This window comes from Rhipicephalus sanguineus, chromosome 2, assembly GCF_013339695.2.
Source record: "Rhipicephalus sanguineus isolate Rsan-2018 chromosome 2, BIME_Rsan_1.4, whole genome shotgun sequence".
Classification (NCBI taxonomy): Eukaryota; Metazoa; Arthropoda; class Arachnida; order Ixodida; family Ixodidae; genus Rhipicephalus; species Rhipicephalus sanguineus.
This window is the reverse complement of record NC_051177.1, coordinates 235,912,426-235,934,376: the sequence shown is the minus strand read 5'-3', so window position 1 is coordinate 235,934,376 and position 21,951 is coordinate 235,912,426. Positions and strand designations below refer to the sequence as shown.

The following is a 21,951-nucleotide window of genomic DNA, read 5'->3' as shown; positions in this document are numbered from 1 at the left end:
AGATCAGAGACACTCAAAAAGCCTTGAACCTTTTCCGTGGCATCACTGACGGTAGACGAAGGCTTGGAAATACGTGTCGTCGACCCCAACACCAATGCAAGCACGGGACTTCAACGATTACCATGTACACATAGAGTGAGACGAACTTGCTCATCTTCTCTTCAGTAACCTCCCTCCATGGATCCGTCCCTCTCACTGTATGTTGGCTTTTCGAAAGTATGCATCCACGCATACTTACCTGTGTGGTTGCATGTCTCTCTGACGACTTCTGTGGTAAAAAACAACATGAAGACGCCGCTGCGCAGCACACCGGAGCGTTGGGTCAAAGTCCGCTCCGCACCGTCTTCGTGAAGAGAACTGTGCTCTTTCTGCAGCCGGCGCCAAATGCTCCCGCCCGAATGAAGTTGACACCTTGCAGATAAGAGCTGTTATGTTTAGAACGCACCGGATACATTTACATCGATGCGCAGCAGTGATAAAACGACCAAAGGAGAAGACGAAACTTACCGGCGGATAGCTGCTGATGTTCCGGGGAGGTTTGATGCACTTTCGCCGTCCGTACTGAAGCCTGGCGAATCGAAGTCGTTTTCCGTGTCTGTGGTGCTACCATCATCCAGAGATTCCTGCTCATATTAATCGGAATCCGTCGAAATTCGCCGTTTCTGTGGAGCACCCGCGAGCGGTGTCGACGCGAAGTCTGAAACAATGAGCGCTCACCTACCCGACTGCGAATGAGCTTTAAAAATCCCCCCACGGTAGAAAAAACAAACTCGCAAAGAAAACTGATAAAAAACATGTTATTTTATGCTTTGTATTGCGTTAGCTGTCCAGAACCACTAAGAGAGTGCCAAGACTTGATCTTGAAGTCATCGATAACATACTATCGATGGGAATAGACACGGTCACGAAAGTATTAAAAACTGTGTGCAATAAGAAGCATGTGAAGCCTTTTGTCCCCTTCACCACTGAAGTGGTCTCTGTATAAGATTCCAGTCAGTTGCGGTAAAGCTTGCATTGGCCAAACAGGCTGTCTTAACGGCAGGCTAAGAGAGCACTCGGCTTGCACAGCACATTTCGAGGAGGCAGAGGTCACAAGTTCGGCCAGATTAACCATGAAACAGATATGTGCATCACTGCACTGTTGGTACATTTGATGATGAAGGAACCGAGATTCTTTTACAGCAGTTGAATGGTTTAACCGAATACATAAATGCACCCCTTCTAAGCTGTCTTTCTGTTAGGTTGATTGCCGTAATTCCCTGTGATGTGGCAATACCTTTTGTGCTCTTTTTAGAGTGGAGGTTATTTTGTTGTGACAGTGCTTGCGCATAAACTTTCGTGGTTTCTTCGTAATAAATGTCAGTTGCAAGTGAGCGTCTTTGTGCACTTTCTTCTCAACTGCTTCTGCGCTCCCCTATGCAAGGATATTGCTTCATTGCCTCAGGGTCCTGCGCATCGTGTGGCCTGTATGTTTCACCAAAGCTGAATTTTCATTTGAAGCTGAGCACTGAGTGCTGTCTGTTTCTCTTGTCTGTCATCCTTTCTCATTATGATCAGATGAGCCTCAGGTCAGCAATTCGCATATGCCCTTATGCTTTCAATATTTGACGCTTGTGTCTCCATTCCCTCTGACCACCTAGCATAAGGAGTTTAGCTTCAGTCAGCCTGTTGTCCTCAAGGTATCTTGTACCGACAGAAAGAGAGTGGGCAGGGTTTGTGCACTGCAACACCAACCATGGGGTAGTAGGTGCCTGATTCACACGTTTAGTTATTCTGCTACTGACTTTTTCATTTGCGTTTGTACGTGAGAGTGATTACAGGTGTGTGCGTATTCTGAGGCCACCTCTCGTGGATGCTTACAGGCAGCGACAGAGCCAGTGCTGGAAGGAGACACTGTATCCAGGTTGGATGCCCAGTGGCTGGCAACTCCTGGACCAACCGTAAGCATCTTTACGCAAGGCTAGATAGCAAGCAGGACAGAACTGCTGAGAGATCCTCTTCTCTTTACTAGCCGCTTATGAGTGGACTGAGCGAAATATCAGACTAATACAATAAATTACTCGAGAGACCATTATTTTGTGCTGTAAAGATTTTGCTGGGGCAGGGGTTCTCAATCTGGGTTCCACAGAACCCAGGGGATCTGTGAGCGGCATTTCAGGGTTCTGTGAGCGATTAGAGGGAATGTGACCCACTCCCATTTTAGCCTTATGAACACCTAAGTGCTTGATTCAGACAAGGAAATTTACATTGCAATTTGCAATTAATGAAGCCATCACACGCTCTACTAACACATCTGGAGTTTGTGAGTAGTGAGAGGATTCAAAAGGATGGAAAGTTGAGCAAGTTGGTATCATAGCATAATTTAATGTTTGAGCGCGAAGAGACAAGGGTGAAGAAATAGGCACTCATGCTGTCTTTTCTCGTCTCCATCCTTGTCCCTTTGTGCTAAAATTTTCAAGTAGTAAGAGGCCCACGTAGTGGTGGCACTGAAGGCCTGTAGTCATTGTGCCCACCATGAAGATTGTGCAGCTTGTGAACTCGTGGTGACAGTACCCTAACGAAAGCCATCCACTGTGGCTATTTTACCATGCACTTTCCTAATTACATGTTTTATTTCGTTTTTGCTTTTGTATTTTAATTAATTTTTTAAAACTACATGGATTCGTGCATAATTACTCCTAATTACTTTCAGTTGAATCGTAGTTATTTGCCATGCTTTAATTGACTTTAGTTTGTCATGTTACGGCATTGGATTTTTGCTGCCACCACTCGTGTGGTCGACGGTATCCTTTCCCATTTGATGATGACGGTAACCTTCCCCATGTGAAGCCCTTTGAGGAGTGCTCTCTCGGCCTGTGGTACTTATTGCTCTGTGCGTGTACACCAGCCACAGGGAGGCATGCCTGCCGCGTTTCCGGGAGAGTCCTGCCCTGCGGAGCCACTGTGCTGGGCAAGCCACCACGCAGGAGTGGCAGCGGCTGCCCTTGTTTGGGTGCCTGTCCCCCTCAGACTCCCACGTGACCTTCTACCCAGGTGGCGCCATCTGGGCTGCCGCATGGTGTCCCTTACCGCCAGACCGGAAGGTATAAATGCAGTTGCACGCTCTGCCAAATCATTTGGCCCTCCCAGAAATCAGACGTTCTGATTTTTGCTAGATTGGCCTATGCACATCAAAAATGGAATAATTCAGAGGATCCCTGAGATATTCTTATCAGATGAGAACATGAAAGTGTTTTCTTTGGCTAAGTTATTGTAGAGAGGAGTGCTGCCGAGTCATGTTATCGAGAATGACACAATGCGAGAGGAGAATTGTCTTTATTTGCATGATTTGGTACAATCAAACAGTGATGTGTGTGGTGTCTTCTAACAATCTCCGCTCGTCCCAGTAGTGGCACACTTACGGCCATGCACGTAGGCAATATCATAGCCTCGTGATCCGAGTATTAGGTGAAGACATACATCGCATCTCTCACCAAACGAGATGTATACTAGGTCGATGCACGTACTTCTCGACACGATGGTGAGGAACAATTGGCTAGCTGGCACGTTGTGATTAAAGTCCCTTACCACCAAGGCCTTACGCCCACACAGTGCAGGCGGAATGTTCTTTCTGACGAATCCCACTGCCTCCTCCTGTGACTTGCCGGGCACTGTCTCTCAGAAGGCAAACTGATACGGCAGACAATGGCGCAACTACTTCGAGGCAGGGCTTCCCTTCCTGTTATGGGGATCGCCCTTTCCTGATCCGCAGCTATGTGTTGTTGGGACCATCTCTTTTATGGACTGCTGCACAGGAGCACAAAGCAGAAGTCACGGCCTCAGCAGTGCATTTTTGGGGGGTCGCGCATGTTTAAAACTGAATATTTGTGGTGCAGGTGAAGACAAGAAAAAACCAGAGAAGGCATGATAGAGTTGCAGGCCTTCAACTAAATTATTTTCCGCACATCACCCAAATTAATATATATATACAGAAGTTCACACAAGGAGGTTGCAGCATATGCAAGCTATCAAACAGCACTATCAAGAAACTATTGCACAGTGCAATCTAAAAATAGGCATTCACTCTTGTGCAGAGAGACCAAAGGGACACTGAGGCATCCATCCCCCTTGTTCTGTGTGTGATACACTTCAAGCACTTCACATGCTAACGTTTCCCTGCTTCCTCCTATCACACGCGTACTATCTCCAAACAGTGGGGCACAACCACGCGAAGCACAGTGGGACAGTAGCTGTGAACCCACACCGTTCTTAATCGACAAAACATGCTCCCTAAGGCGATCATTAAGCAGCAGCCGGTTTGGCCTATGTACGACTTGGCACAACTCAACAGAATTTCATAAACAACGCCCACCAGGCAATGCAGAAATGGTCTGGGCATGCTTCTTTTTGCATGAAAGCTTGGCTTTCTGCAAAGAAATGCGGGCACAAAGCTTTAACGAAAGGAATCAGGCGCAAAAGAGACGAACACAAGAAGTGACATGGACGTCTCTTTTGCGCCTGACTCCTTTCGTTAAACATGCACCAACTAGCCCAGCAAAAAGTTCTACTTCGACAGCTTGTTGGGTGCCAAGAAAACCACTGGAACATCACGCCTGTTTGCAACTTTTTTCAAATTGTGGGCAATCTTGTGCACATGATACAGAACCAGTGGTCTCTTTTTCTGCACGGCCTCGGGCTGCCTGCTGCATCCTTTCAACTTCCGGAGCAAAGATTCGGACACACTGGACAAGACCACCGAAGGAAAGCCGGCGGCAACCATTCCTTTTTTTTCTTTAAAGCATGCGTGCGGCCAGAAAGTATACATTATGTTGTAACCACACCAAGGCATTCCTGATTTCTCGTCCGTCCTGCCATTACTGGCGGTACTATAGTCAGTTACAACCTAAGCAAAAAAATGCAAGCTCCTCTTACAAATATCGCTGTCCCTCCTACGGGGAATTTGTATAAATGCTCCATTTAATAGCGCTTACTCGTTTTCGAGATGTCAAGCGCTTCTCAAGTGTTTCAGATAGCTGACGTTACAGATGCACGTTTCTCTTGCTGGTTTAAGGTCTGAAACATGGTAAATTTTTTCAGAGATTGTGAGATCGCTGCTCAACCAAACAGAATGTTTCAAGCACAAATGACAAACCTTCAACTCTTAGCATGCATAATATTTACATCAGCCAAGGAAAGTATCGTGAAAACAGGCACATAGGTCGGACCGGAACATAGGTCGACCCCCCCGACTTCGAACTACTGAAAATGGATAAAATAAAGGTACATGGAATGGCCAAAGTATCAGAAGGCAGGCGCCTTTGCCGTCTAACAAGCACAATTCCAAATGGTGCCCAGTGAAAATGTCATTTATTTACATGTGTCTTTACACACGAGTTCCACATGGCAGAGAGCCAAAAGATGGGCTCAAGTATTATCTTCATACAGTCGAACCCGTTTATAACGAACTCGAAAGTGTCGCGAAAAGTGGTCGTTATATCAGTAGTTCGTTGTATATGGACTCGCCCTTAAAAACGTGCGCTTAGCGGCCAAGCCGTTTTTTTTTTTTTTCTTTGTGCACTTTTATTAAAGTGCAACCCCTTCGGTGACAAGCTAAGCCTTCTCGCGTCGTGAAGCGACGCCCGCTGCGTGCTCACGAGTGAATTAACCGGCTTTGCAATGAGCTGACACCGTTTCACCGAAGCGCGGTGCCGCGACGTGGAGCCGATCATCCCTGGCTAGTTGCGTGCAGCGCGTCGCCTACTCGGGTAGCGGATCGAGTCACTGCCGGGCCGCTTGCTGTATGCCGTATGCGCGCGTATGTACGTTCTTCGTGCTTGCTTCACTCCGAACCGTGCACGGACGGGTGCGGTGACTAGCCTCTTCGTTCAACGCGGCGAAAACAAGCATTTTCCAAGCACTCAACGTCTCCGCGATGCCCTCGCGGCCCTGCACGACGATGCGCGGCGCACTTCAGTTGTCACCCAGTCAAACGCGCAGTATACGCTCGCTGTCAGTGCGTCGATGTTTCTCGGTGCCCGCGCCGCTTAACAACAGCAAGCTACTTTCGTTTCTACAAAGCGACGCGCATTTAAAGCGGTCTCGCACGACGCGGCGGCGGCGAACTTGCGAACGGCAGCATGGCGCGCTCGTACCGCTGTCAATCCGCAGTGTACGGCGTACGCCACACGCGCAGCCGAGCAGATATCTACAGATGACTGTGATAAGGTTGTCGGCTATAAGGCATAATGGCACGTTCTTCGACGGCCGCCAACTCGCCTTCGCTCATTTCTGATGCTTATCCGCGAAGGCATCGCCGCAATCGCGCGGGAGTCGTAATCACCGATCAACTGGTCTCTGCCGTTACCGAAAAGACGGACGACTTTTTGCGGCACATTGTGGCATCGACGAGTTTAGGGACGCAGTGAACCTTTTTGCGATGGAAAGTTATCGCGGTTATCACTTCTTGCATTTATGCCTTCTTGCGTTCCAAGGCATTGTTTGGTTCATCGCAGGCGGTCGTAGCTGCAGAGAACGGCGTCAGGAAAGGTTACCGTGCGAAAGCTGACCGCAAGGCTTCATGCTACCTACTATTTTTTTTCCCTCCCTGCCATTTTACCACTGAGGAAAAAGCTGGAAAGTGAGCGACCTCGCTCGCAGCGTCTGAAATCTGCGTGCGGTGCTCGCCGATCCGGGTATCTCAGTCGCGAGTAAACTGCAGCGGGGCACGCGCGAGCGCGCGCTCCTGTCACGCTTTAGAAGGCATGTTTTAACTTTTTTTTTCGCTTCGTATGCGCCATATTTTTACCGTGACCGTATCTGAAGTGTTCGTTGTAAAAGTAGGAGGCCTTGAAAAATGTTCGCTATATCTGGACGCAGCTTCAATGGTTAGCATAGGAAAATCGTAAGTGCACACAAATATGGTCGTTATAACCGATAGATCGTTATATGTGGGATCGTTATAAGTGGGTTCGACTGTAAAACATCACAACCATCTAGGCAGTTCTAATATGGACATAGTCCAAGTACACTGGTAGTAATAGAGTGTACTAGATAGGGGTAGTGGGACGAGGGCGAGCTCTCCGGTGAGGCCATTTGCATCGACGACGGAAGATGGCGCCACTGCGACTTTCACCTGGGCACCGCGAATGCGCTGGGCTGGCCGCCTACGAACCTATTCGTGCACCCCCGCTCTTATCCAGTTTTTTAAGTAAATCCGCGTACTTTATTAACAAATCAGTCGGCCAAAACTGCTTATTGCATTTGAAAACAAGCAGGAATATTTTATTTGCAACAGGATACATCGGCAGCAAATGTGCGTGAGCGAGTTGAAGGCTCATGAATTTGCGCGCACTTTTTATCTAAGTAGTCCTGCTCAGTTTAATGTGCTTGGCCATCTGACGCTTAGTGCTGTTAGCACTGTTTAACCAAAAGGTGCAGGCTCGTAAGAAGCTTGCACTAAGCCACGCAAGACTTGAAACAGCGAAAGTGGACGCCCGTCCTGTGTGCTTCCCTTCATCCGTGTTTTTTCGCGCAGCCCTACTATATGTGTTCAATAATGCTACATGTGTTCAAGTAGTGGGATTTACCCAGTTTCTGTGGCACATACCCGTTTATGATTTGTTGGGCTAGGTGTTGCCTTCGTAATTTTTAGTGGACCAGTGGTCGAGTATAGTGGGATTTACCCCATTTCTGTGGCGCACACCCATTTTTGATTATGATAGTTTTCTGGCAGGCCGAGCACACAAATTACGGCTATAGCTCAAACTGCTTCGCTGTTAAAGGAAACAACTCTATCCTGACTGTGAAATGTACTACAACCCACGATGTTGCAAGGAAGAAAGTTCTTGCTTACAAGGGCCACAACATCAGATATGCTGTTCCTTTGAAGCTTGTTGACGCTAAAACATTCTGTGAATAGGTCCTCAACTGTAGATATGAAAGTGTGAAGCTCCTTTGATGGATATAGAGGTCACACTGCTCTGTGAACCCTGACGGGAGCCGATTCTCCGCTGTCTCACTTGGATTTAGAAGAAGATCCCTGCATGATGGACAGTCACACTTCAAAGCACATTTCCTGGCTACATAACCCGCCATGTAGTAGACCAGCCACAAGTAAATACAAGTGGTGACTGCAAGGAGCTGGGGCTAGAACCAAACAGTTCTGTGCTTCATCCAACTTTCCTTGCACGAGCAGTTCATCGATTTTCTTAGGTGTGATGCCTGCGTTCGTCCTGTCATGCACATTGAGTAGTAACCTGACGATGTCGGGAGTTGCATTGGCACCATCAACACTTCTGGCAATATTGTAGAATGAAAGGCAACCTCGCAAGTGACGCATCTCGTTGTAGGCGCTGCTTCTTCATGTTGTCGTTGGGTGTTGAGGCGATGGCCTTTTCCTCGCGGACCGTTCGCGCACAGGCTTTTTCGAGCGATATAAGCGGGAAGGTTTGCTAAAATTGTCGGCACCGCTTCAGCGGTAACGAGGGTTTCCCACGAGGCTTGCGCACCTCTTTCCCGTGGACGACATGAATATAGTCCTTCGATATATACTTTGCATCAAAATGAAGTTCGCAGACAGCGTCAGTCACTTTTGTCTGCACGGCGGAGATTCCACTCCTACACTCGGTGACGCTCGATGCCTTTGGCCACACCAAACAAAGACAGTTTAAGGACATTTTTCACACCACTGCATCCTGTCTTGCAACCAGGTGCAAAACAGTAATTTCTGCTACGTGGTTTGGTCATCTTGCGAGTCTTTCACGCAGGAAACAGCACACAAGCGCGATAACGCCAAAAAGTTCTGCAGAACATGTCGAGGCGCGCCAAACATTCGCACTAACCACGCCCGGCATGCGCGCCGTCAGTGCCAGGTGAAAGGCACAGCAACGCCGCCACGCGGCAGGTTGGAATTTCCGTACTTTGAGGTTCACTGCGCGCCATTGCCGCCGGCTCTCCCTCGCCCCACTACCCCTATCTAGTACACTCTAGTAGTAATCATAATGCAAGCACGGCACCCGCATAAACTCTGCAACCTTCGTCTCCAGCTCTAGATACGCTGCGGTCTGGCTTGGCACCAAAACAAAGTTCTCTTCTGACTGCTGCATGTCGTGATGTGATCCTTCAGCGTCTGCCAGTCGCGAATGCTTGTGTGGTGCACTCAGTCTGCCCACTGATCATAGTCATATGTGCCGCTCTAACCAGAGCTGCCATCATCGCAAGAAGCAACAAGGAAAGAGTATCCGGCGAGATTCGAGCAGCAAGAGCACCCATGCAAAGATAAACTTTTAGTTCTTGTTTGTGACTCACAGCTCTTGCTCGCATTCACATGCGCTAGCATCATAACACATCTTCCACACACTTCAGACCAGATTTCTTCGTGCCTTCGCGAACTCGATCGCTGTTTTCTTGAACACTACGGTGAACTGTCAGCTCCTGGTCAAGAACAAGAAAAAAAACTGGCCCAGAGCCCAAATAGATTCACTAGACAACAACAAAAACGCAAAATGAGGCCGCCCACGTCACGAGGCTGGTAGTAAACAAAGCGACGCCGACGGTTGCAGTGGCGATGGAGGCGGTTGGCTTCAGCTGCCCATAGTGGCCAGACTTCCAAAGTTTTTCTGCCAATGAACAGTATATAAGACGGGGGTCGACTTTTTATGGCTGTTTATTGAAAAATAAGTTGACCTATATTCAGTTTTTTATGGTACTTACTGTTAAAGCGGCAACCGGCTAGCACAACTGTCTTTCACAGGTGAAAGGCAGGTGTGCTGCAGTTTTGTAGGTGAAGCTGACATTTTAACACAAAAGTGATTTATGCTGGGGTACACCAAGACTTCACTGACACCATTTCCGCCACGGATGTGACATCGCTAAAATGCAAGGACAAAGAAAAACAGAAGAATAAGTTTCGTTGATCTGGATGATCTAGGAGTGAAACCCACGACCTATCGGTCTGTGACAATGGGCCCCAGGCGTTCTACCCACTGTGCTACCGACGCATGTGGCTTCACAAAGACGCATTATATCTCTCACATGTTCCCCTTTCACGGTGACCTTGGTTGGTGGGGTGTGGTGTCGCGGTCTGGGATCGGTGAAGTGAAGTGCTGCATCAAGACACTAATCAGGGAGCGCTTCAGTAGTTTCAGCTTTCGGTGCAGCGAGGTGGTATCTTCAACTGGTCGCCTCCGTCCTCTGACTCGTAGGTGGATGGATCTGGCATTGAACCAGAGCGTAAACAGGCGAGCCGAACATGGAACTGGCCGTTGGAGGGAAGCTGGCACAGGATGAACCACGTGACTGCCGCGAAAATTCGGTTTTTAGTCGAAGCCGTGTTGAAGCCTAGCCAAAGCTCCCCACGCACTCGAGCAAAATGTCAGACAAGTGGATGCAACAAGCGGATGCTCAGCTGGGCAGATTGCTGCTCATAGGCGCGGCCGAAGTGATCACCGTTGTAGCTTTCGCCGCTGATCTCATTGTAGGTCAACATAGGAGTTCGCATCAACTCAGTGCTCAAACGGGCTCTTGTTTACGTGTTGACAAAATTGTGCAAACACCAGACGACGCACTCACTTCATATGACGCCACCGTGACCAGAAGTGCTCGCACTGCTCCATCAAAAGGGCTCGGAGAAGCTCAGAGCGCTCGACAGGAGCGGTCGAAAAGAACCAGCTGAACACGATGCCGCTTGCGAGAGCGCCCTTGAGTGCTCTTAAATGACCAGCTGAAGATGCTAAGAGACACCCCAACGGAACGCCTTTCCGTGTTCACGGCTCAAGCTACGAACCCTGCCTCTTGCATTCCTGAAGCACTGTGTGCACTGGTGTAGGTTACCCTATTACTGGGGAGCATACACCTTGGCGTTTCTCTCCTCAAATGACAGTGCTTTAGCACTAAAGTGAAACAATGAATCGGTGTAGATTGATAAATAGTACTCTGAGAACTCTAATGTCGCTAATTTCACCATCATATTGTCATGGGGTCGTGACGTTGATGAAAGGAGCAGTCGGCTTGTTCAAGACTAAACTTTTTATTTGGGTGAACCAGTGCCCGGTAAACGAGAATTCAAACTACAAGGGATACACGCTTACACTGATAGCGACAAACACAGCGTCGACTGCTGATAATCTGATCTGCAGTAAGGCGCATCGGCGTTTATACACACGGCATCAAACATTCGAGCCTTATCGCTCGTGGCTGCGTTAGTTCCAGAAAAAACTCAACTGTTCGCGTTTGCGCGCTCAAGCCTATAAGATCATCTAAAATAATCTGGAAGGTTCCCAGACATTAGGGCGTGGCTTGCGAAAAGCAGCGGCTGCGCGTGCAATGGACTAGTTACATAAAAATAACAAAAGAAGCGCGCGTGGCAATATGTTCATTAATAAAGTTTCATTTTTAAATCTCGTGCCGCAATCTCTGAGCATGACGTCACGGATTTCAAAGTATATTTTTCGTGTTTTGGTGACATTGGCTCAATGAAATTTTCTGGCACTTGGTATATTAAGTCTATGGCCCCATCAGAGAACAATGTACTTCATTTTTGCCGATTAGTAACTACACAAAAAAAAAACTGAAGACAGCGATGAAGGACGTATAAAACACATGTTTTGTACATCCTTCATCGCCGTCTTCAGTTGTTTTTTGTAAACTTTGTGCAAGAAACTTTGACCATGTCTAACCAACTAGCCCGTTGTCAAGTTTTTCTTAAGAACTACGTTTGACCTTGTAGATGCCGTCAAAATCGATGACGTCACAGCGTTTGGTGCGGGAATTTCAAGATGGTGTCGCCACCCGCGTTTTCTTTTCGTGTGTTTCCTCACTTACTAGCGTCTTCTTGCGGTAAGAGTGGTGTTTTCAGTATCGTGAAACTGTAATTTACTAATATGAGAGCGATCATTTTTCTTCTCTTTAGTGTCCCTTTCAATGAGTGCATATCGAGTACCAGTGTTGTGTGCTTGTTGAGACCATCTTTGTGAAGGATTCAGCATATGCTGTGTCCGGGTGTATGTTGACTACTTCAGCTGCCGCAAGAGTTAAAGCACGACCTTTGGTGTTAGTCATCGGGATGGAGATGTGCCACTAGGCATCAGCGTGGAGTCATCCACGTCGGATGGTGCTGTAACTGCCAAACACCAATAGACATTGTACAAGCCCTCATACATCAATGCACAATAAACAATCTACTTTACTCCTGTGAAGACACGGTTCACTTTCGTGTCATACCGATTCCTATGACTGAGGGATCAATCATGGTTTTTTTCTTAAATTGTAACCGGTTGCCACGGTGGTCTGGTGGTTAAGGTACTCGACTGCTGACCCGCAGGTCACGGGATCGAATCCCAGCCATGGCAGCCGCGTTTTCGATGGAGGCGAAAATGCTTGAGGCCGGTGTGCGTAGATTTAGGTGCATGTTAAAGAACCCCAGGTGGTTGAAATTTCCGGAGCCCTCCTCTACGGCGTCTCTCATAATCATATTGTCACATAGGTGTTTGTGCCACTGTGGACTAGCCGAAGACGAAGTTGAGGTGTTGCACTTGTCATAGTGCGTCAACGCTGCACCCCTTACGTATTGTAAATATATTGTAAATACTGCAACTCTACGCGTAACATTTTGGTGGAGGTGCCGGGGTAGTCTCTACGAAAGTCGGACCTGGATCTCCGCAGCGGACGTCACATTGGTTTCGCTGCTATGGCTACCGACAGTGTCCCGGCCACTCCGACACCAGTGCAATACGTCATGAATCCGCTACGTGATCCGGGAATCTTCACCGGTACTGGCAAGGTCGACGTCGAAGAGTGGCTGGCGATGTACCAGCGCGTCGCCAACAGTTACAGGTGGGATTGAACCCTTATGCTGGCAAACATGATATTCTACCTTGGGGGAAACCGCGAAGGCGTGGTTTGAGACGCACGAAACCGAGCTGACAAGTTGGGACATCTGCAAAGAGAGGCTACGTGATCTCTTCGGAAGACCATTCGGACGCCAAGTAGAAGCCCAGAAGGAGCTAGCCTCCCGTGCCCAGACGTCCACCGAATCGTACATCTCCTAGATTCAGGACCTTCTGGCACTTTGCCGAAAAACGGACAGCAACATGCCGGAGGCAGATAAGGTCAGACACATTATGAAGGGCATCGCCGACGATGCATTCAACTTCTTGCTTTGTAGGAGCTGCACAACAGTTGATTCCCTCAATAAAGAGTGCCGCCACTTTGAACAAGCAAAAGGCAAGCACATCGTGCAACGTTTCGACCGGCTTTCAAATACAGCTCCGACCTCGTCCTGCAACGAACCCGCGCCGTCACTTCAACCAGCATCACCAAATTTGACGCAAGCCATACGTCGCGAACTTGAGGCTATGGCTCTGAGTTCTCGTGGTCCTCCCTCTACGCATGACTATCTAACAATCTCGCTCATTCAAGCTGTTGTTCACCAGGAAATTGCGAATATGGACATGCCCTCCGCCGTTAGCCTCCGTCCCACCTCTACCGCTCCGATCATTGCCTCTGCTGCATCTCGACAGTATTTCGGGAATCGGTACCGAAACCCATCTGAGTGGCGAACACCGGACGACAGACCAGTCTGCTTCGTGTGCTCCCGGATCGGCCATATCTCTCGCCGCTGCTGTGACCGCTGGAATTCATCACCTCGACCATATGCTGACCATTGCTACCAACACGCCTCTCGTCCTCTGTCACCTCTAGCCGAACCGTCCAATGCTGGCCCTGCTGCTCCTCTATTCACCAATAGCCGCTCGCCCTCACCTCGGCGCCGTCAGTCCCATTCGCCTACATCTCGGCGTCCCCCGTCCCCATCATACTTAGGCCGCTTCTCGAGAAACTAACCAATGCAGCCCCTGGAGGTGAGGCTGCGTTGACGACCTTGACTTCAAAACCTCTGTTGACCCTTGCTCCTAAACGAAACCTAATCGAAGTTTTTGTTGACCATGTGCCCGTTAAAGCCCTCATTGAAACTGGAGCTCAGGTGTCGGTCATGCGCTCACGCCTTCGTAGACGTCTTCAAAAAGTGCTAACGCCCGCCGTGTCGCCTGTCCTACGCGTAGCCAACGGCAGCACAACAGCCGTAATGGGAATGTGTACAGCCCGTGTTACCATTGCCGACCGCTCAACGTTAGTTCTGTTCACTGTACTTGCGGAGTGCCCTCATGAGGTGATTCTCGGCATGGACTTTTTGACTGTTCGCTCTGCGCTAATTGACTGCTCAACCGGTATTCTGAGGCTTGAGCTACCCCAGTGCTGTGCCGACACCACCGCAGATATCCAGTCCCGACTTCGCTGCACTGAATTTGTTCGGCTGCAACCTGATGCTGCGACTTAAGTGTGCATGTCGCCTTGCCCACCACTTCGGGATGGTAATTATGTCGTGTCCCCACTTCACGACCTAATGCTGGAGTGCCAAAAAGCTCTCCCTAGCTCTTTCATTGCGCTCACCAACAACCATGCGTGGCTTCCTCTCCTGAACTTTGGCTCATCTCCACAAGCTCTTCCTGAGGGTGTGTCTCTCGCTGTGTTGTCCACTTTGGAAGAGTCCAGAGTGTCTGCTCTCAGCTATGAACAACCATCTGAGTTGCTCAACTTTCGGCTCCAATGATGCCATCTAACGACAAATTCGCCAAAATGATAGCTCCTGACCTACGACCTTCTTACGATGACGCCCTCCGCCGCGTTTTGATGTCCTACGAAGACATATTTGATTTCGACAATTACCCGCTGGGTCGAACCGACATCGTCACCCATTCGATCCACACTGGTGACGCTCCGCCCATCCATAGGCGTCCCTATCGTGTGTCGGCAGCAGAACATCACGTCATACAAACAGGTCGAGAAAATGCTCTCTAAGGACATTATCGAGCCTTCCTCCAGTCCGTGGGCATCCCCTGTCGTTTTAGTAAAAAAGAAGGACAATACTTGGAGGTTCTGCATAGATTATCATCATCTGAACAAGATCACGAAAAAGGACGTTTACCCGCTTCCGCGTATTGATTACGCACTGGACTGCTTATATGGTGCCAATTATTTCTCCTCGATCGATTTACGTTCTGGCTACTGGCAAATTGCACGTCGATGACAGAGATCACGAGAAGACGGCCTTCGTGGTTCTTCTACGTGGTTTTAAATGGTCCACATGCCTGTGTTGCCTTGATGACGTTATTGTTTTTTCCCCGACTTTTGACATCCATCTCCACCAGTTCTCGGCCATCCTTGATGTTTCCGACGAGCAGGCCTGCAGGTCAATTCTGCGAAATGTCATTTCGGCCGTCGTCAATTACGAGTCCTCAGTCACCTGGTGGACACTACTGGCATACAACCTGATTCCGACAAAGTGCGCGCAATCCGAGAGTTTCCACCTCCTCATACCTCTGCTGATGTCCGAAGTTTCCTGGGGCTGTGTTCCTACTTCAGACAATTTATTGAGGACTTCGCCGACATCGCTCGTCCTCTCACCAATCTTTTTAAAAAGGACAGCCCATTCAGTTGAGGACCAGAGCAAGCTCAGGCATTTTCAGCGCTTACGAGTCGCCTTGTAAATCCACCCGTTCTGGGTCATTTTGATCCGTCTGCTTACACTGAAGTTCGTACGGATGCAAGTGGCCGCGGCATTGGCGCTATTTTGTCCCAACGACAGCGGGAGATGAATCGTGTAATCGCTTACGTTAGCCGCCTTTTGTCACCCTCAGAGCGCAATTACTCGATCACAGAACGTGAATGCCTCGCCCTTGTTTGGGCCATTGTCAAGTTTCGCCCATACTTGTTCGGACGACATTTAACCGTGGTAACAGACCGTCATGCCTTATGTTGGCTCTCCTCACTCAATGACCCTACGGGACGCCTTGGTCGCTGGGCTTTACGCCTCCAAGAATTCACATTTTCTGTGTAGTACAAATCTGGACGGCTACACAAGGACGCGGACTGCCTCTCCCGTTATCCCATCGACCCACCTGACACCACCGAAACTGATTCGGATGCCTGTGTTTTGTCGCTCAGTGACTTCCTACACGTCACTGACGAGCAGCGTCGTGACGCGTATTTGCGATCTCTTATAGAACGCCTCACCTCAGAACAACGGAACGGCCTCCTTCGTATGTTTTTTCTGCACGACGGTACCCTATATCGACGCAATGTGACACCACACGGTGCTGAACTGCTTCTCGTTGTTCCTCAGCATCTGCGACCATCTATTCTCTCGCAATTGCACGATGCTCCCACCGCTGGACATTTGGGTGTTTACCGAACCTACGATCGCGTGTGCAGACGTTTCTTCTGGCCTGGCCCATACCGCTCTGTTCGGCGCTACGTCACCTCCTGCGAGCTCTGCCAACAGCGCAAAAAGCCTCCTCTCCCACCCGCTGGGTGCCTTCAGCCTATATCTGTCCCCAGCGAACCATTCTTCCGTGTCAGCCTGGACCTCTTTGGCCCGTTCCCGACGTCGTCCGCGGGTAACAAATGGGTGGCCGTAGCGACTGATTATGCCACACGTTATGCCATCACGCAAGCCCTCCCTACCAGCTGTGCAACTGATGTCGCTGACTTCCTCCTCCATCAAGTCATCTTACACCATGGTGCTCCTCGTCAGCTGCTGACTGATCGAGGTCGCTGTTTCCTTTCGCAAGTTGTCGACGACCTTCTCCGCTCTTGTGCAACGTCCCACAAGTTCAGCACCGCTTACCATCCTCAGACAAACGGACTTACTGAGCGCTTGAACCGTACACTCACAGACATGTTATCCATGTACGTGTCTCAGGATCACTGAGATTGGGACTGCACCTTACTGTTCGTGACCTTTGCCTATAATTCGTCGCGTCACGACGTTACTGGCTATTCTCCGTTCTCTCTGCTGTATGGCCGCGACCCGCTTTTGCCTCTCGACTCACTACTTCCTTCAGAGGCAAACTCAACCACATTCTACGCTCACGACGCCATCGTTCGCGTGGCAGCGGCACGTCGCGTTGCCCGTGATCGACTCGTGGCGTCTCAGGCCGACCAAAAGTGCCTGTACGACAGCCACCACCGGGACGTGTGTTTCAGCCCTGGCTCCCTGGTCTTGCTCTGGCTCCTTCACGTCGCGTTGGCCTGAGTGAAAAACTGCTGCCGCGCTACGTTGGGCTTTACCGAGTTCTTCGCCAAGTAACCGAAGTCACATACGAGATCTCGCCACTGAACCCCAAGCCTTTGTCCCCCTCACCAGCTACTGAGACTGTGCATGTTTCCCGACTAAAGCCCTACGTCACGTACACCGATCCGATGCACCGAGACGGTGCTTCTGCCGCCGGGAGTTAATGTCACATAGGTGTTTGTGCCACTGTGGACTAGAGCACACTACTAGCCGAAGACGAAGTTGAGGTGTCTCGGGTTTGGTCGATGGTGTTGCACTTGTCATAGTGCGTCAACGCTACACCCCTTACGCATTGTAAATATATTGTAAATACTGCAACTCTACGCGTAACAATATTGTGGTTTTGAGATGTTAAACCACAACAGTTGCTATTAATTAACTGACCATAGCATAGGTTTTGATTGTAATTTTCTTCGTTCAGCGAACTGGGAGCACAGAAAAAGTCACAAAGGACGAAGCGAGGAACCACATATGACGAGTGCTCGTCTTATGTGGTTCCTCGCTTCGTCCTTTGTGTCTTTTTCTGCGCTCCCAGTTCGCTGAACGAAGAAAATGAATTACCAACTGGCCCACCTTTCAATCCTCCTGCAATGTATTTTTGATTGTAAGTTGACCCCCCAACTTTGGATTTCAAATTTAGATAAAATAGGTAGACCTACAATCATATAAATACGGTACATGGTTGTCTAAGGGGACGGTGTTGGGGATTTAAAGAAAACAATAATTGGTAAAATCCAGGCATTCACTAAACAATTACATTCAGGTGAAACTGCATTCGGACCGAGAATCTCTGTGGGAAGGTTGTTGCCCCAGTTAGGAGATAAAACTCCTTGCAATCAAAGTTGCAGCGTCTCTTCTAGCTTAGGCTGTTCTTCCCAGTGGTGTTCAAAGCAAAGCTCCCCGGATTTCACTGACCATGGCCACTGCTGCCCCCGTGGCTGAATAGGTGCAGGAATGATCTCTGACCGATCAAGGAAATGAGCGCCTGGCCCCTTTGGAACACGGCAGTCACACGCACTACCCATTAGGGCACCACCGCATGCATGCTTCTTGCACACCATGCCAGCTATGCTTCTGTGGAAATGGCGAGGTCGGTCGGAATTTCTCAGCTTATTGGTTTTCCTTGGCAGGACACGGGCTTCAAGGAGATTGGTAAAAATGGGGCCTGCATTGCCACTGGAGCAAGCTTCGTTCTCTGCCCCCGAACTGGCAGTGGTGGGGCTGGAGATCGAGAAGAAAAAAACATGCAAAAGCAAGAGAAGTCTGAAGGCAGGCAAAATGGAAAATGAAAATAATTTTGTTGGAGAAATTGTCAGATATGTAGTAAGGTTGCTATACTCTAAGGAACCAATTTGTCATCCTCTTTGGGATCATCTCTGTCGCTCTGCTCATAGCACGGGGACAGTATGTACAGATAGGGAATGCGGAGGTCAGTTGTGTGTTGTGTTGGCACTAATTCCTACTCACGGTGAAAGTGCCTCTGAACGAGAGTTTACGGTTGGCAACCAAGTCATGCAGTCTGCATAGGAGTATGTATGCAGTGATTTCACTCCTGCACCAACTCCACCAGAGTGCACCAAATTCAATTTACTGCACCATCCTGATAAAATCAACGCAAGTTACGCCAAACTTGCGCCAGAGTCTCGGGTTTGGGGGTGTCTTATCACCGGCATTCGCACCAGCGGCGCGTCGGAGCATGTGCAGCTTGATCTTGGGGCCGCCAGAGTCACAACCATTGACCAAGAATTATTCCGCTGAATAAACAGCGCTCATGCGTGCGTCCTGATCCATGATGACATGATCGGTGCCGACGCAGTTTCCGTTCTGCAAGTCGGCTCGACGGCAAAACGCACTCTTTGCAGAGGCTCGTGACACCTATACTCGGGGACAACTTTCTGTGGCAATGAAGGGAAAGCTACGGGGCAGAGCGTCTGCACATGTACTGCTACGCGAAGTAGTCCGGTTTGGCGCGTGTCTCGTAACGCCGTGCAAAGTGATGGCTAGCGTTGCATTTCAACGCAAACGCTGCTTAGCGTCTAAGGGACGGGTAAAAGGCGCGACTTTTTTACGTACGCAAAAACGCAAAGTGACAATGTATAAAGTAAAAGAAATGCGAATTTCTCGCTTGTGTGCGCTGTGTTCTGTCTCAAAAAGCTACATGTAGAAAATGGAGGAGTATTTTATATATCCCACGCAGAAAATACGGACGCAATTGTGGGACTACATTAATTAGCGCTATGATACGTGCATTGTGGCTCTGTAGCCTTGGCTGCATTGCCACAGAAAGTTGTCCCCGAGTATATGCCAATCGGTAGCGTGAAAGTGAGGTGGCGATTCATTGACGGACATCGTCTGTTCCAGAAATGCTGCTCATAGCTCGTTTCGGGAGTCGCAGAGCACGTAATGAAAGCAATGTTCAGTAAAAACTACACACGTGCCGCTAGAATGTCTGTCACTTCGGTTTCTGGACATCGCAGAATAAGATCAGGAAAAACTAGCAATAGATATATGGAGCAATGTTGAATTTTCCGTGCTTCACATCCATGGAAGAGCACGTTGAATAGTGGGAACGCGTTGACACTTTTTATCAAATATACTTTAGTCATGAATCTTCATCCAGAGGAGCTTTATCGTAATTTTCTTCCACCAGCACATCCGGGTTGGTAATTGCTCTTGCAGTAATACTCCCAAATGAATGAATGAAAATCTTTATTATTGCAAAGGAATTCTCCCTGTGGCCTTTGCCATCTTGCGAGCTCTGTCGAAAGGCCCTGCCCTTTTGAGATCATGAGTGTTAGAACCCCAATTCAAATATTTTGTTTGTTCTTTTTTTCAAATGTCACCTCATTAATAAAAGAATGCCTCCTGGTCGGAGCAGCCGCAAGTCTGTTTTAATATCCACAGCTGTCAGTAGTGGGCCCATCGCTGACTGCCCTGGCGTCGGAAGGCCCACTGTGAAGCAGCTACAATATGTTATACGTCTGCCCCTCGCTTTCCAGGGACAATAGCTGATGGCTTCAAAAAAAACATAGTTTCCTTAAAGGCAAAGCAGTGAATTTCATAACAACAAATTGTATTGATATACATAGTAAGACTAGCAGCTAACTCTTTTGGATCCGATCTTGCATAACTCAACAGACCGCAGATTTAAGAGAATACAACCGCTTCAGAGACCGAAGTGGTTGTCGTGCTTTCAGTTGTCTATACGTGAAGTAAGCGTAGCGAGCACATCCAAAAACAGCAGGAAGTGGAAAATGGAAGCTGCGATGAAAAAATCCGTAAACAGGGGGCTCGAGCACCCACCCCGTCTTTACGTAGCGAGCACAGCAAGTTTACGACCAGTCTCCGATGCCTGTCAAGATAGTGTGCACCAGTGACCGCACCCGGCTTCTAGCGACGCAGCAACCCCTTCCCCCTCCACTCCCGTCACTTCAGACTCCTTACGAAAGACAGGCGGGGCATTTCCTCTCTGCTTGATGAGCAATCGACAGCAGGCCTCGCGCGCAGGGTGATGTTATTGCATGCGCCCTCCGTGCAATGGAGACAGCCGGCTTGTTTCATCTCCGCTTCAGCCGCGTTCTTTGCCACTTTTTACTTGCATATAGAACATACGATGCGCGGGGAGGTGTTATGAATTTGGACATTATACTGAAAATGATGGCAACGGCAACTGCCAAAAAACCCGTCGAGAGCGGGCATATAATTGCTATCGCATTAAAAAGAAAAATAATTACGGCAGCTTCGCACTAGTGGTGCCAAGCCTGAAGGAAGAGTGGTGGCCTTCCTTGTTTCTCTTTATTTTTTACTTTCTTCTCTTTCTCTCTGTATCTCTTTTTGTATCTGCTTCTTTGTATTGCTTCTCTTTCGCACTTCTTTCTGTGTTCTCTTGCCTTTCCCTCTCTGTCTGTTTATTGCTTCTTCTTTCTTTCTCTCTATTTCTGTCTTTCTTTCATTCAGTCTTGCTCTCTGTTTTTTCTATATCTTTTTCTTCGGTCTCTTTCTACGTCTTTTTCTGCCTTTTAATGTCTTTATTCCTTTTATTTCTCTCTATTTTTTCTTTCTATTGCTATCTTTTCTTGTCTCTCTTTCACGTGTTTCACGTGCTCCACTTTGCCGATTAGAGTTTTCGTTTAACACTCGTAACTGCTGTACTCAGTAGTGGGGCTTGCCCCATTTCCTGTTGTGCGTGCCCACTTGACGAGTTTTGCACAATGGAGCACAAGTTGCCGATAGCTTAAACAGCTTCACTGCTAAAAAATGAGGAGCCATTCCACTGTGTAAGCTGGACGACCAGCAAAGCTTTTTAGCGCCCGGCACAGGGTGGACGCCAGTTTGGTTTGTAAGGCCAGGTTGTTAACGGCCGGGCTGTTAACGCTCAGTACACATTATTTTTTGCACTGCTCTCTAGAGGTCACTAGGGAATGTCCTAGCCGTTTGCAGCTGCGCTGTAAAAGGAAAGCCAAGTTTGTTATATCCTGTGTAGTCCCCCATTGAATGCACTTTTGTACACTTGCGCAGATGCTCGGCTTCAAGCAGATCACCATCTTCCAGGCAACCCAGCGCATGCGCGAGCGATAGTCTGGAAGCATGGCGAGAATGCTCTTGCTACAGCACAGACAGGGCCTCAGAAGGGAGGAAGGGAGTGTCCGAGGAGGTTGGCTTTCTGAGCCCGGCTAAGTGATGTCATGTTGCACCCAGCAATACAATCGATCGAGGAGAAAAAGAACCCGGCCTTTGCCTCTGAGTCGCTTTAGAGAAATTAGTTGGCGATAGTGTGAATTTTTAGCATTGAGGCATTGTTGCATGTTGCGGCGTTTGTCTACCACTTGTGCTCATAAGTATGC

At 48.8% G+C, this 21,951-nt stretch overlaps 1 protein-coding gene across 1 annotated transcript in view; it reads left to right on the top strand.

Moving 5' to 3' along the window:
- The window catches only part of LOC119382310 (general transcription factor 3C polypeptide 2), a 370,071-nt gene that overhangs the window by 64,282 nt on the left and 283,838 nt on the right, over positions 1-21,951 (top strand). The window contains exons 5-6 of the mRNA XM_037650013.2: positions 1,863-1,940; positions 2,888-3,083. Coding sequence (XP_037505941.1) covers positions 1,863-1,940; positions 2,888-3,083 — 274 coding nt within the window. The remainder of the gene's footprint in view (positions 1-1,862; positions 1,941-2,887; positions 3,084-21,951) is intronic.